At 32.5% G+C, this 17,395-nt stretch overlaps 1 protein-coding gene across 1 annotated transcript; it reads right to left on the bottom strand.

Annotated features, from left to right (window-relative positions):
- Positions 1-13,251: 13,251 nt before the first annotated feature.
- LOC120091038 (cation/calcium exchanger 2) lies at positions 13,252-15,873 on the bottom strand. Its single transcript, XM_039048835.1, has 2 exons — positions 15,716-15,873; positions 13,252-15,584 (listed from the first exon to the last, which is right to left on the bottom strand). Exon 2 carries the CDS (start codon positions 15,251-15,253, stop codon positions 13,541-13,543), a length of 1,713 nt encoding a protein of 570 aa, XP_038904763.1. The 5' UTR covers positions 15,254-15,584; positions 15,716-15,873; the 3' UTR covers positions 13,252-13,540.
- Between the last annotated feature and the right edge of the window lie 1,522 nt (positions 15,874-17,395).

Raw genomic sequence — 17,395 nt, 5'->3', positions numbered from 1 at the left:
AATCACATTATATTAAATTTAACAAATATGAATCCAATTCATATTAATAATATTTGAATCGTATTCAAATATTTATGTCCTCTCACTAAAGTTATAATGTATTAAATACATTATAATAATTATATCACATGTAATTAAAATAATTTAATTACATCATATATAATTAAATCTCTCTATTAATTTGAACAATTCAAATTAATCCAAAAACTTATTCTTATTTAATCCTATTGAGCTGCCAAGGGGACCTCATGAACCTATAGCTTAAAGCTCAATGGTACATGAATAATTAATCAAATGCTTTAATTAAATTATTCACCATCCATTACTTGGCGGGCACTCCACAAAAGACCGACAATTGTACTCTTCGCACTATAGATATATTTCTGTGTCCATTGGATATAACCAATCAACAGTACGATGACCCTTCACAAATTGCGCGTAATTAAATTATTCTGATCCGTTAACTGTCGAGCACTCCACTAAAGACCGACAGTTGTACTCTTCCCACTACAGACATATTTTTGCGTCCATTGGATTAACCAATCAATATACGATGACCCTTCACAAATTGCTCGTAAGTACAGTTGGACCAAAATTACTATTTTGCCTTTGTAGTTACATTTAACTCCTTAAGTACCACTGATCTCTCTAATGAACAATATATCATAGTTCAACTATGACTAAACCACTCTCGGGCCAGGAGAGGGTGTGATGCCACATTGTTCAAGCTCTAGAATAAGCTCTTAAGGGAGCAATTTATCTATTTACCCTGACCTCGGGGAAGTAGTGAATTACTTCTTGTGTAGTTGTGTTCCTAGCTCCCCATTCAGACGAATCCCCAAAATGGTAGGATTGTTGAGTCAGCGATCTGGCCACTCTTACCCATACAAATCAAAGGACCGCGCTCATAGGCAGGAGTTCACAACTCACTCAGAATTCAGGTCATGTTATCTATGGTCATCATGGTGAAATGTAAGTCTCTATTATGAATGGCGTTATCTAATGAGACTAAACATTTCGTGCTCCGGTCTTATACAAACTTCTTTGTATAGAATATCCTCACTCACATGTCTATATATGAATGATCAGGATCAGATCATTTGTAGCACTTTACAACAAATGTAACACCGACAAAGCGGGTCATACTTACAGTGTCACTAGGATAAGGTACTCAGCCTTGTCCATCTACTACATACCATTTAGGTTATCACTTAAACATGATCTACCTGTATGTCTCTACATACAGATTAAGCTATAAGATAACCTTGGATGTTAGTTTCTTGGTTTGTGGTTAATGCAACAAAATGTGAAATAAAATATCATATATTTTATTAAATAGACAATGAGTTTTTTCAATAATATTTACAAACTATAGGACCCTACGAGATTTAGGGCATCAACCCCAACAGATCGGACAAAAATTGAATAGAATTAGCTTATGAAATTTTAATGATGTATCAACTCCGTAGTTTAGATCAAGTTTTTCACATTCCATTTAGGGAAGTCATTACTCAACGTTTGATGATTATCTATATATAAATGGTAATATTACATAAGCATTAAAGAAAGTTATTGCTTACATTTTTGTTCCCATGTCTATATTTTCCTTTTCTCCTTCTATTACTCTTTTATATATGAAATCTCATTTGGTTTTAGTGATTCTAGGAGTTTGATTATGGTTTAAGGAATGATCTTCGCTTGCATAAAGTACTTTTACAATCTTTGTGGTTTGCAGTCGTGTATGTTGCTTTACCAATAGAATGTTAGTTGCTGGATGATAACTTTTGCTCTACTTAATACGGTTGTTGTTCATAAGAATGTGAGTACTAATACTACACGATGATTAATTATAGTGCAACTGAAATTTGGTTGAAAAATAGTGGGTGAAATTTGCTTTTTTGAACCTTTGGGGTTTGGTGTACTTTCCTTGTACACTGAGACAATTTAGGTCTTCAAAAGGAAATTAGTATGGACTAATTATTAGGTCTACATCTTTTCATTTGTAATATTTTCTTCTATTTTGTCTTTTTCTTTTTATTCACTTCGTGTAATGAGTAACGGTGTATCAATTTTGAATTTAAACTTTTAGTTTTGTCAAATTACACCTTAAACTTAAACAACCCTCTCTGAATTTTGGAGTAGACCATTTGATTGTTTAGAGTTTTGTGTGGATGATTATTGATCTTATAATGGTTATTGATTGTTGCACATATTTTAGAGAGACCTGCTTCAGAGATTAGGATATTATATACAATTTTTTGTTTGGAGGATTTTTTGGTGGTGAGTTCTTTTGTACGTTGCACATGGAGTTTTTCACATTCTATTTTAGTGGTAAGTTCGCTGAGGGATTTTGAAGAAGGAAGAAGAATAAGAGATGAAGTTGAAGTAGAAGTCGGGATTTTGAAGAAGGAAGAAGAATAAGAGATGAAGTTGAAGTAGAAGAAGACGGCGACTTAAGGAGGGGATCACAATGCAACTTATTGAGAAAAGAACATAGTAAATTTACAATCCCTTAAGTATGAAACTCTCTTAACTCTTTGTTAAAATTTGATAATTTTCTAATCTCATTCTTTCATCATATTTTTATTTTTGAAACTTGAATTCTCTAAATGTAAAACCATTTGCATTCCAGTTCTCTTATTTTTATTAATATTATTTGGTAGGAAGTTGCAAAATTGTCTATTATTTTTTGTTCTTTCATGAGTTTATAATCTTAATAATATCTCACCAATAATAGTTGTGCTATTTACGATCATTTATGTTGGGATGCTTGGAGGATTTTGTTGGCCAATAGTTGATTTAAGTTGTTACTATATAGATAAATAAAATAGTAGGAGATTGTTATAATATCTCTAATTATGATCTCTTTATACAACAAATTTGTCTAGGCTAGTTTAGATCTTTTATAACAACAGAAGGAACATTGAGATTTAAAGGATTTCATATTAAATGAAACTTGAAGTGATAATTAAAGATTATATTACTTGTGATGAAGCGTTTTGATAACTTTCTTAATTAAAGGTTATATTGCTTGTGTTGAAGCCTTTTAGATCTCAATGTTAATTTTAGCTCAAGAGATAACTTCATCACCAAATTCTCTCCCATTGTCTGGCTCAATTTGAGACATGATCCAACTTTCACTTCATCCAACTTGACAACTCAAAGCTCTTATCCATAATCTCAATCCAATTTGACCCAAAGATGAAAGCTTAATTCTATGATGACATAATTTTGAATGCTTGTAAATTTTGTATTTTGTGAATTTATATAGTTGCAAATTATATTTGATGTACTTTTATTGTTGGATAATTTCATTATTTTATAATGTACAAATGGATTAAAAATTTCTATTATTAAAGGAAGTCGTGATATTTGATGCATTACCAAGTATTTCATGTGTGTATTTAGCTAAAAAATAAGTAATTCTAATGTAAATTGATTATGAAATTTTGATATGTAAGTTCGTTGTAGCATAAAATTCGTTGTGGCATAAAATTAAACCTATATATAGGATATAATAATAGCATTAAGAAAAGGTCATTATATGTTAAAGATAGCATTAATAAAAAGTTGTTATATGATAAAGATGGCACTAAAAGAAGGTTTTTATATGGAAAAGATAGCATTACGAACGAGCTATTATTCATTAATGATAGGCTTAATAACCAAGGTTATAAAACATTTTTTATAGCAACGCATATATGCTATATTTTCTTACTCTATTATAGCATTCGTTAGAGCCACACAAAAACGCTATAAAAAGTTTTAAACCTTTAATAACATGGGTTGTCAAGACCTTTGAAAAAGACTATAAAAGGTCTGTCATAGCTTTTTTTCGTTAGCTATTATATCTGTTATTTCTTGTAGTGTATGCTCGGCTAGTTCTATAAATACTTCTTTTACTGGATTAGACCAAGGATCTCCAAACCCAGCCGACTTCAACCATGATTTCTCTCTACTTTTCTTCTCTTTTTAGTCAAAACATGTATCAAACCTCTATCCCAGTGATTGGCATGTCATTTTTGGGCAAAGGTATTCGTTTCTAGGTTGGTTTTTAGAATCTTTTCTCTTTCATGTATTTGTAAGTTTTTTAATCGAACTTTGTATTGTATTGTTGATTTAAATTCTGTTTTTATAAGAATTTGATTGTATCGTCGTACGCTTTAGCATCTTATGATCATTGCTTAGATTAATATATGATTCGAGACACGTGGTTGTATGATAATCTCAAGAAGCAATAAGTTAGGTTAGCTTGTGAATAAAATTAGATGAGTATTGTTCTAACCATCTTAGGATTGAATCAATTGAATGTTTAATTAGACGCTTGAAAATTAAACATTCTGCCTAATGTGCCCTAGATCTTAATGCAATTAGGACAATTGGAATTAATTTGTTTTTCATCAACAATTAATTTGGTTAGATGAAAGAAATTAATAAATTTTGGTAATGAGAATTCAATGATCGAATATTTCGAATAGGAAAAATTCCATTGAATTATGCATGAACACTACTCACTTGATTCGATCTAACTAGCCTCTACAGTGGCGGATAACTAGCAAGAATCTAGCCAAGAAAGCGTCCTACTTATTAATTAAGGTCGGAAAGCCAATACTCTAACTAATCTACATGCTTCTAAATTCTATTGGGCTTGATAGCGACCATATAGAACTAAAAACACATGCATTACGATTTAGGATTCAATTGTGTCGACTAATTGTCAAGAAAGTCGTGTTTAATTAATCAATTTTATCTTTGAAATTAGCAATTAGCATATTCTAGAAATCGCTATCAAAAGCCTAATTAAATACTGCTACTCAGGTGATCTTAACTAGACATTCATATGCAAGAATAAATTTAAACAATATATTCATGCAAGATTGTGACAAATCGAAGAATCGTAGCCTAGCATGCTCATGAGTGAAAAGTCATCAACACAAACATGCTTTAAAAAATTAAAATTGATTAAAAAATAACATAAATTCATGACGCAGTCACCAATTAAACCAGCAAACTCAAGAAATAAACAAAGAATTCTTAATCTAAGAAACTAGATAGAAATTATCTCAATAATCTACAGACGAATCAAAGAGATGATCCAATCCAAGCTTATAATCCAAAAATAAAATGAATAAGACCTACCCAAAGATGCTGAAAAGATAGAGAAGAAGAAGAAAACCAGGTCTCTCCTCAGCCTCCATAAAACCCAACATTCTTTTGACCTAAAGTGAAAAGAGCTATATATAGGAAGTAGTCATAGCATTGCAACACTATTACGCAACTGGCCCTCAAGCATTGGGCGAAGGACGCGAAGCTAGTTTGACGCTGACTTGCACAAGAGGCACATGCACGAACGTTGGAAATTCTGTCATAACTTGTAGCGTTGCAACACTACCCTGTATCTGCAGCTACTGCCTTTCAGCGTTAGACTATCATTGGGCTAAAAGATTTATGAGCGTTATGATGCTCATGTCAGGGACAGTTTGGTCATGTTTATTCCTTTGAAACCTGGATGCTTAAATTACCTCCATATTGCTTCAAATTATCTCTATTTGGCTCCAAATGCTTGATTCTACGTCTTGGTTTCTCGATACCTACGAAATAGAATAATTAAGACTAAAAATTTATTAAAGAGCTTGAGTTAAGCTAGAAATTATAGCTCTTTTTGATAACTATCAAACACCCCCGACTTCATTCTTGCTCGTCCCGAGTAAGGTAGAAACATACGTTCAAACAAAAATTTATTCAAAAATATCATACTTGCTCTAAAGTTCCATTTAGTTATTATTCTAGTCTCAACAGTTAAAAAGGATGAAATTTGCAATCAACAATGAAATTCGATTATAATCAATTAATGAAGCGCATTTTTAAGAATGATTCTAAATTTATTCATGCATGAGTGAGCCTAGAGTCTTGCTTGTTAAGCTTGCACAACCGAGAAAGGTTTTATAAGGTTCTTAATTCGTTTTTCTCTACTTTGGCTCGATTATTGACCTTGACTATACCAAACTTCCAAATAAAAGGCAACACTAAGACAAGGGTGCCTAAACTCACGCACACAAATTTTAAAAGGCATTTCTTTTACCTAGAGGGCTAGCTTCCACACTCAACCATCAAGAACCTAACCACTCTTTTCTCGTAGAGCCTTAACTAGACATCGGAGGTAACTCTTTTCACCTCTATCCATGCATACACATACACTATTTATTTTGTTCGCAAGCTGGCGATTGCTTAATTTTTTATGCTTCTTCTTTTCTCTCTCTCTCTTTTTTTTTTTTTTTTTTAATTTCCCATCCAACTAATTTGTTTTTCTTATATATATTTTTTTATTCACACACTAGGCCCTTTTTTATCCACTTTGTCTAGTTTTGCTCTAAAATAAGTAAGGTTACTCCTAAGTCAAAGGTGGACCTTTCGGAATGACAACAGAAATATAAACTTGATAATACAATTGAAAGCCTACAAGACTCGAATTTTGCAGGAACAATGACTTAAATATGCATGAGAGATAAGATTTTTTTTAAAAAATTGGCCTAAAAATCATGATCATGCTCTCTTAACATTATTTCATGCAAATTGTTGGAAGAATTTACTAGAAGATAAGTCACGTGTTCCACGAATGTGCTGGGTTATTGAACATAGCCATACACATTCTTGACTAGCTTCATGAATTGCAAGAATTTTAACATGATTTGAGGAAGTAGCCATTATGGTCTGTTTCATTGATCGCCATCATATAGGAGTTCCTTCACATGTGAATAGATAACCTATTTGAGATCTAGTTTTGTGTGGATCAGATAAATATTCAAAATTTAAATAACCAACTATCAAAAGTTAATTTATTTGAATAAAATAAACTCATATCAATTGTTCCTTGGAGATAACGAAGTATATGTTAATTTCATTCCAATGTCTTGTTGCAGAAGAACTATATCTAGCTAATAAATTTATTGAAAAAACAATATTTGGTCTTATATTATTAGCAAGATACATAAGTGCACCAATTGCACTAAGATATGGTACTTCAGGACAAGTACCAAGAAGTTCTTCGTTATTATCTTGAGGTCGAAATATATCTTTTTTCACATCTAGTGAACGAACTTCCATTGGAATGTTCAATGGATGTGCTTTGTCCATTTAAAAATATTTTTAAAATTTTTCCTATATAAATTGACTGATGAACAAATATCTCATCTGCTACATGTTCAATTTGCAAGACAAGGAAAATTTTTGTTTTTCCAAGAACTTTCATCTAAATTCTTTCTTAAGATATTCTATTGCCTTTGAAAGCTCTTCAGGAGTTCCAATAATATTTAAGTCATTAACATATACAGTTATAATTGTAAATCCTGACTGTGATTTCTGAAGGAACTCTTAAACAAGAGAACCAATGAGCGGAAGCAGATCGTTCCAAATCCCATTGTGAAAGAATATACATATTTACAATCAAACAGCAATAGCTATGCATAAACTTTAAATTACAACATGCTTCAAGAAGAAAATACAAGAGATCGAGTGAACATACCCTTGAAGAACCTTTTCTTTCCGTACTTCCTCGATCCAATGGCACAAACGCAATGCCTCTGGAATCTCCTTGAACAACAACGAATGAAACTCAACCTTCGATCCTCGAATAGCAAGTAGACACTACCACTAGGCTACCTTGGTATTCTTGGTGTGAGAATCCAGGAGTTGTGGGCTTTATATGGATTTGGTAGAGAGAATGAGGAATTAAACGATCATGTAGACGATCGAGTAAGCGGGAGAAGACAAGAGTCTATCGTGTAGACTTGGGTACTCGATTGTTTAGTGGCAAGCGACTATCGTATAGAAAAACTCGATGCATGATCGTTTACTCTCTCAAGGCTATCGTATTTATTTTTCTTTATGCTCGTTCGATTATAAAAAAAAATGAAAATGATTTTCATTTTATCCATCAGTTACCATAACTAATTACAACTTCCCAATAAGTTGGTTATTAGGAGAAAAAACTGAAACCAATTATCTCATAATTGATTTAATTATAAATAAGTATTATATTTATAACCTATAGTTTTAATATCACATCTCATGTAATATATAAACCATAGTTCTTTTTCTCCTATATGACATTTAATATAAATCGTATTTATATTAATTCCTCCAAATAATGTATCTAATACATGAAATCAATTATATCATACATAATTGAATCAATTTAATTATATCACATATAATTAAATTCCCTCTTGTTAATTTGAACACTTCAAATTAACCCAAAATTTGATTTTCAACATGAATCTATTGATCTACCAAGGGGACCTTATAGATCTATAGCTTGAAGCTCCAATGGTAAGTGAATAACTGACTAAACTCTTTAATTACGATATCCACCATCCGTTAACTGTCGAACACTCCTCTAAAGACCGACATTTGCACTATTTGCACTACAGATATATTTCAGTATTCATCGGATATAACCAATCACCAATACGATGACCCTTCACAAATCGCTCGTAAGGACAGCTAGGCCAATTTACCGTTTTGCCTCTGTAGTTACATCTAACTCCTTAAGTACCATTGATTCCTCTAATGAATAATACATCATAGTCCTACTATGAGTAAACTCTTCTCGGGCCAAGAGAAGGTGTGACGCCACATTGTTCAAGCCCCGGAATCAACCCTTAAGGGAGCAATTTATCTACTTACCCTTCCTTCGCGAAAGAAGTGAATTCCGTTTTGTGTAGCTGAGTTCCCAGCTCCCCAATCAGATGAATCCCCAAAGTGATAGGTTTGAGTCGACGATCTGGCCACTCGCACCCATGCAAATCAAAGGATCGCCCTCATAGGCAGGAATACACAACTCACTTAGGATTAAGGTCATGTTACTCATGGTCATCCTAGTGAAATGAAAGTCTCTGTCATGAACGGCGTTATATAACGAGACTAAATATTTCATGGTCCAGTCTTATACAAACTCCTTTGTATAAAGCATCCTCGCTCGCATATCTTATACATGAATGGTCAAGATCAAACCATTTGTAGCACTTTACAATATTTGTAACATCTACAAAGCGAGTCACACTCATAGTGTCACCAGGATAAGGTTTCCCTCCTTTATCCATATACTACAGACCATTTAGGTTATCACTTAAAGCACGATGCACTTGTATGTCTCCACATACATATTTAAGTTACAACGACAACCAAGGATCTTAGTTTATTGGTTTGTGGTTAATGCAACTAAAATATCTCATATTTCATAGACTGAAGTGAATAAAATATCTCATATTATTACAAAATAGTTTGTTCATACGGGTGTTTACAAACTACAGAACCCTACGAGATTTAGGGCATCAACCCCAACAATAACCCTACGAGATTTATTCCTCCTCCTAATATTGGAAAATTTGTCTCAATAAATGATAATCAACAAATCGTGCAGTAAATACACCACCCGTCAGGGGTTCAAGATGTTTAATAATTTATGGGAAATCATATCTAATATATATTCCTAACCTCCTTTGAGGACTCATCTTAGTCCGTTGTGGTGGAGAAATTAGAACATATACTACATATCCAAAAATTCTCAGATGGAAAATAGTTGGTTTATGACCATAAGCTAATTCTAACGACGAGTACTTATGATAAGCTACTGGCTTAATGCATACAAGTGATGTTGCATGCAAATTAGCATATCCCTATATAGATGTAGGAAGCTTAGCTCTCATAAGTAATGGTCTTGCAATTAATTGCAGACGTTTATAAATGATTCTCTGAACCATTTTGTGTATGACCATGAATTACAGGATGTTCAACACCTATCCCAATTGACATACAATAATTATCAAAAGCTTGGGATGTAAATTCACCAGCATTATCAAGAAGAATGGTCCTAATTGTATAATCAGAAAATTGTGCTCTTAACTTAATTATTTGAGCAAGTAATCTTGCAAATGCAAGTTTTTGACTTGATAATAAGCACACGTGTGACCATCTGTAGGTTGATAGGTCCACATAACCATGAATTTGTTCCAAAAATGAAGGTGATTCAGTTCCCACTTTAGCTGGTGATGGTCTAATTATCAATTTTCCTTGAGAGCAAGCATCATATGATAATTCATTAGATTGAAGAATCTTCTGACTCTTTAATAGATGTCTATGTGAATTCTCAATAATTTTTCTCATCATAGACCCTGGATGACCTAATCGGTCATGCCAAATCATAAATATGTTGGATTCATGAACTTCAGGTTCATTGTTGCATATGTTTCAATTATTCGTATATGAGTATAATATAATCTAGAAGATAAAACAGGCAACTTTTCCAATATACATTTTTCATTTGAGACAGTATAGATAATATATAAATATTCTACATTAAATTTACGATCAGTCTCGATATGATTACCACTGCAATGTATATCTTTAAAACTTAGAAGATTTCTCTTTGATTGACTAGAGAACAATACATTGTCAATTGTAAATTTTGTTCCTCTAGGAAAAAATAATATTTGTTTTTCCAAATCCTTCTATCAGATTTGCAGAACCTAATATTGTATTTACTTTTGCTTCTAGCATTATCAATTTGGAAAAGTATTTTTTACTTGTAAGTATTGTGTGTGCAGTTGCACTGTCTTCCAGACATAGACTTCTTTGCGCATTTTTTAATCACCAAATATATGAAAATGATCCAGGTCTCTTCAGTAGAGAAATCATTAAAGCATTGTATTGATAACGTGTTGTAAAATATAGGAGCACAATAGCACACAACGAGAACATGGATATGGAAAAATTATAATATAATACTATATAAAATAAATAAATAGCAAAAGTAAATAAAATAACACAAGATGAATTTCTCCACTTTCCCCGATTTTTTCGGATTGGTCACCAATGTATGTGTATTCTCTCAAACTCCATCAAATGTCTCTATTTATAGGCAAAATGGTAAGTAGGAGGTGGCGTATTATGGACACCAATAATGTCTAGGTATGAGACACATGGGTAGAGTGACACAGCTTGGGCATCTAATTACACCCTATGTAACATATTTATAATAATATTATTAGGTATGAGATCTACCTTGAATCTCCTCTCTTTGTGAACAACAAGTACACATTTTCCTTCAACTTATTTCATTTTGCTATTGGCAAACTATATTTGAGAGTTAAAACTACGATAAAGCTTGACAGAAAAGACTTTATTTTTTGTCATGTGATTACTACTCCAACTACTATATCTACATACCAAATACTTTAGGCTTCTCTTTGGTTAATCGTATAAGAAAATAATTGCTCCCATTTGTCTTCTTTTGTAAATTTGCTTCTTTTTCCTAATTTTTATTTTTGAACCAAACATCTGTTCTAGAATAATTTAGAATATAGCGATCTTTTAGAACTACTTAAGTTTACCTATGCTCTAGTCTTTTGTGTCTGTTTTTTTTATCAGTTCCTCATTCTCTTTATTTTGCTAATTTGTATGTTACTGTATTCTATAGTTAGACTCTTTTGTCTTCCTTTCTACGAAATTTGGTTTGGTTTAGGAAATGGTTGCTCCACAAATGGGCTTTATGCTTGTTCAATATTTTTCCATGAGCTTGAAGCCAACCCATAATTTTGCAACTATTCAGAACTCATAGATAGCTCCATAGATGAGTCATTTCTCCCTACCTAAATCATGTTAGTTTCTAAGATTTTGTATTCAAATGTGCTTTATTGCAGATAATCGAGTTCGTGAAGCCTTTGGGACGTTCGGGGTGAATTTTGAGTTCAAATGGAGTACTTAGGGGTCAAATTAATTAACTGACCTAAAGAAGATAGCAAAATAACCAAAATGCCCCTTGAGAATAGTGTTGCAATGCTAGGCAACGTTGTAAGGCAGTAGCCCAATATTGTGGCATTGTCCTGCAACATTGTAACATTATTGAGGAAGAACACCCAATGTCGCTCAATGCTACTGGATGCTAAAGGTCGATGCTTTTAGCATCGTGACACTCTTGCATTGTCATTATATATAAGATTCTTTTCATTTAGGGTTAAGGGAGAGGGGATTTCATCAAAGTTTAGAACCTATTTTTGTATTTCCCCTTTTCTTTCAAATTCTTCTAGATTTTGCTCTATTTTTTTGTTGTAATTGATTTAGATGATGTATAATCTCCATCACATCGTTCCAACAACATGTTGAAGTTTAGTGGAGTAGGAAATTCAATTTGAATATTTGTTAGAACTAAACTTTAGTGGAATACATTTGATTTCTTGCATCTTTGATTTTTGTTTTCTTTCGTGTATGAATTGATGTAGGTTATAATCACTTATGCATGTCTAACGGCTAAATATCATTGCATAATTTGTAAATCCTTAAATAATGTACATATCATTGCATAATTTGAACTGAACTTTAATAGAATACATTTGATTTCTTGAATCTTTGAACTTTAGTGGAATACATAATTAGAGATTCTCTCTTACAATTAAGATAGAAATGTCGTTAAACTTCTAACTTCAAAATTAATAGTACATATTTTAAGTCATTTAAGATGGGCTCATTTTGATATCAATTTAAAAAAGTTGTGACTATGCCTTTGAGAACGTCAAAGAATAGAAACAAATAACTTTGTATATCATCAAAGAAAAGATTATAATAGATGAAAGTTAGCATTAGTCACCATGGACAAGTAATAGAGTTAATAATTACAATAAGATTTAAGGTACATTTGGAATGCATTTTCAAATATTTAATTTAAAAAGAAAAAAGTAATTTTGAAAAAAAATTAAAGTATTTGACAACCACTCAAAATAACTTTTGAATATTTTTTTCTCACGTTAATCAAAATAAATAGACCCTTAATATTATCCACGGCTGAAAAACAGATATTAAGGAAATTTTGATTTGTAAAATATAAATAAATATCAAAACAATTGATTACTTTTGAAAGCTTCGAAACTAAATTAAATATTTTAAAATTTAACTAAAGTTTTTTTAAAAAAAAAAAAAATTATAAAGGAAATAACATATTTCTACCCAAATGCACGTTGAGAAATTGTAAGAGGAAATCCAAAACTGACAGTTTCAACTCTACTTGTCTTAAGATAATGTCCGCTAGTCAACAATTCTTATCTTCAGACAGTTTGGTCGGCAGTCAAATTTCTTAGACCACATTAACATAATATGCAAACAACCAAGGCCCTTTTTTTGCAAAAAAGTTAGAAATACCAAAGCCCATCATACAATTAATCTTCTTACATCAATTTCAAATTTCTGATTAAAATCAAATTGTACACACTAAAGAACAAAGACTTGTATTGAATTATACATTTAATATCTCTTGAGTTTCGATAAATCTGGCCGATGTCGATTTGATTTTTGATACAGAACATCAAACCTTACAAAAGTCTAAACTGTTACAAAAATTGACAAAGTAGAATTAATTTACACAAAACTAACTAATTAATTGCATCATCAACATTAGAAAAACACAATCACATTGTTCTTTTTCTTTTTTTTTTTTCAAATATTTTCAAGTTGATAGAAGATTGGTAGTAAGAGTGAGTGTCAAATGGTTCTAATGGGAAGAACCAAAAGCTTGCAAAAGCCTTAAGAGCAAAGAGGTTAAATAGATAGCCAGAAGGCCTCCTCCCAGGACAGCATCAAGCCTCATCTCTCTTCTTGGCAAAGCCACAAGTGCCCAAAGCAATCCTCCTACCAACAGCCCCAATGTCTCCATGACATAAGGGTCCAGAGGGATGGCGACCGGCTGCGGATACTTCTTCCACGAAGCGCCAACAAGAGATATCCCGAGGCCGAACAGAGTATTGAAGATGGGGCCAGCGTAGCAGCCAGAGATGGCGATTTGGGCACCTCGCTGACCACCGTTCAAGGCCATGGTCACATTAGCAACCAAATCCCCAAGAGAGTTTCCCCAAGCCAGGAAGGTAAGTCCTAGGATTGAAGGGCTTATGCCCATTATATAGCCAAGTGAAACTAATAGGCCTACTAGTTCCTGAGCTACAATATAACTCCACGTTAAACTCATGGTGAAGCCAGCTGCAAGCCAAGGGAACAGGAATTTCTTTGGTGGGCTTGAATTCTCAGTCGTCGCAGATGCAACAATTCCAAAACTGACTCCAAGCAACGAAGCGATGATGCAGATAATCAGGTTTGACTCCGACGGCTCGCTCTGGTGGTGAAATGTCCATATAAGAGATAAGAGAAGGGGAGCCAATGTCACTGAAGCAACAGCAAATGGTCTAGACCAGCTTTCTTCAGCAATGACTGGAATTGTCAATCTTCTAGGCAAGTAAAGAGGAATCTCAAGAATGCGAAGGAAAAAAAGACAAGAAGGTGATAATCTTGGACAAAAACAGAGATCATATACATCGATTCTAACATCATCATTGTCGTCGTCATCGTCACCGTTGTCCTGTGATTCATTTCGACCCTCAAACTCATCCTTTGGTGGTTCTTTCAAAAGGGGTTCACAGATTTCACTTCTAAAACTCAACCATTGAGCATGGGAGACATAAGCAACCAAGACATAAACAATATACATGGAAGAAAAGCCAATAGAACCCCACAGATTGATATGACCATGAAGCAATATCAAGAAAACAGACAAAAGAACCAAGAGGAAGAACAAAACATCTCTAATGAAGGCAGACCTATTCACCTTAATCTGTCGCCGACGCAGCAAAATGCTTATGATTCCAACGACGACGCAGGTAACAAACGAGGCTCCGCCAAGAACAGTATTCAAGCCAATATCACTAGTTCCATCCCCCATGAAAGCAACAAGGCTGGCAAAAACATCAGGTGCCCCATTCCCAAGAGAAAGCAGAGTAACACCAGCAATTGTTGGGGATAGATTCAACAATTTTGACAAACTCTCGAGGGAAGAGCAAAAGTATTCAGAAGCAGTGTTACCCAAAAGATAGAACAACACAAGAAGCCACAGAAACAACAGAGTGTAGCCCAGGATGCTAAAACTTCCATAATCACAATAGAAAATGTAAAGATAATCTATATATCCTTCAGTGTGACAGGGGTTGTTGGATTTAAGAACAGAGCACTTAGCTTCAAACTCAGTTAAACCAAGAAAACTCTGGCAATCTTCTTGAGGGTTGCCATGGATTCTTCTCGAGCTTTTGTTAAGAACATGAAAACGGGATTCTGAAGAGTGAAACCGATTCGCCAAAAAAGCACAACCCACTAAGAGAAACGAGAGATTCAAGAAAATGATAAAGCCCCTCTGTTTCGAGAGAGATGATAAGAAACCCATTCAAGAAAACCAATCAACAAGCTCTTTCTCTCTATCTATCTCAAGAACTGAGAAAGTGGGGAATAATGGTTCATGATTTCACGATCTGGGAAGTGAGTAATTGGCAGATACATCAAGAATACGACAGAATTCTTCGCCAAAATCAAAGAGAGGCGAATCAAAATTAAAATTAAAAAAAAGGGGTGTGATTAAAAATCAAAGAACTAACTCATTCCATTTGCAATCCAAAGATGTGGGTGGTTTTTGTCGTCTAAGCCAGAATGAAAGCGTAATGGAATTGAGTAGACGGACCTGTTTTATCCATATGCGAAACAGTTTGCGGTGTTGATTTCTGTGTCGCCATTCGATCAAAATCAAAAAGGAAAAAAGGGGATTAAGCAGTAGAAATCAGGGAGGAGGAAGGTAAAAATTAAAATCAGAAAAAAAAAAATTAGAGAAAAGGCGTCGGCAAGAAGAACCCACCTGTCAGACGTTCGCATTAGCTCCTCGAGAAGAGAAAGCGTAATCCAAAACGAAGAATCGGATCCTTTTTGCGTTTCAGATGCTCAAAACGTGTATTTGGGAGAGAAGATGATTCGCTTAATTGCAACGAAAAATGGAATATGTATATTGATGAAATTCTCAATGAAATTGACTACGATGTGTGTAAACACGACTTTTTTTAATTTGTGGGGTATTAACTTTTTACTTTTTAATTTTTTTTAGTTTATTTATTGTATATGATATTTTAAGGTCTGTGACTAATCCGTCTGTATATTTCCAAAAGTGACTTCCAATTTTCTGTTAGTAAAACTTTTAAAGATGAATTGATTTGTTAGTTATATTTTGAATATTAACGACTAAATTGAGAAAAATCTCAAAATTTAAGGATTAAATTTGTAATCTAACTTTAATTCTTTTTTTTTTTAGAAATTTTGATTATTTATGACATTTTTAGATAAACTTTTATTAGATAAAAAATTGCTTTGGTTTATGTATTTTTATTGAAGGTTAAACTTTCGAATTAGAACTTCAACATACAATGATATAATCTTTTTATTTTTAAAATTCAAAGCAATTTAGTTTCTAAACTTTAAAATTCATAACAATTTAGATCTTTAAAAAAAATTCTTAACAAAATAAAGTATCAACTTTTGCTACATAAAGTTTAGTCTTCTTACTCTTTATAAACATATTTATCTATAATTAATTTATCTATCTAAATAAAAATTATACAATAAAGCCAATAATTAGTCTTCATTCTCTTTTTAGTTCAAAATAGACATTTTATACAATTTAATTAAAGTACGAGACATTATACAAACATGAAAATTGAAGAAGAAATATATAATATTATAAAGACTTTAATACTATTTTGGACATCATATTTTTAAAATATTACAGAAATGAACTAAGTCGGAGATACAATATATAAAGATTAAGGTAGATTTTTTTTCAAAACAATATGTAAAGTAAAGAAATGAAACCTGGAACCTCAATATTAATAATATAATTTCATATTAGTTAATCATGGTCATATTAATAAGACTAAAGTAATATTTAATGTTATTATAATATGGATTATAATTATTTATAGGATGGAGAGAGAAAAATTTAAGGTTAGGAAAGAGAGAGCGTGGGAGGGTAGGAGGGTGGGGTTACAAGTCTCAATCATAGGGATTCAAATGCATCACGATTTTACAAAAATAGTTTAATATTATATATATATATATTATAAATAATTTTTTAAAAAGNATTATATATATATATATTATAAATAATTTTTTAAAAAGAAAATAGTTTAATTATATATAGTTTGGTTTTGGTGTGGTTCAATCAGAATTGACAACTTGGTACAATAACCACCTCTCATACTTTGCATTTCAAACCCTCTCTCTCAATTATTTTGTCCTTCATTTTGCTTGTTTTTGTGGTTTTGGCCCCTCTTTTTTCCTTTTTCTCATTTTAGGGCTTCATGTGAGTTAGACAAGGGAACACGTTTATGATATGTCCACATTCCACTTCAATTATATTTTCAATTATGATATTATATAGTTTTATCATATGATCAATTTTTGGCATTTTTCTTGCATTATGTTGTACTATTTTTACCATCATCTTTTACATCTTTCTTTTTCATCTCTCTATATTTTATGGAAAGCA

This window comes from Benincasa hispida, chromosome 11, assembly GCF_009727055.1.
Source record: "Benincasa hispida cultivar B227 chromosome 11, ASM972705v1, whole genome shotgun sequence".
NCBI classification, from domain to species: Eukaryota; Viridiplantae; Streptophyta; class Magnoliopsida; order Cucurbitales; family Cucurbitaceae; genus Benincasa; species Benincasa hispida.
This window is presented reverse-complemented; position numbering and strand designations above follow the sequence as displayed.

Bases quoted from the DNA above. Each gene is read 5' to 3' on its own strand.
- LOC120091038 (XM_039048835.1), bottom strand. From the start codon at position 15,253: ATGGGTTTCTTATCATCTCTCTCGAAACAGAGGGGCTTTATCATTTTC.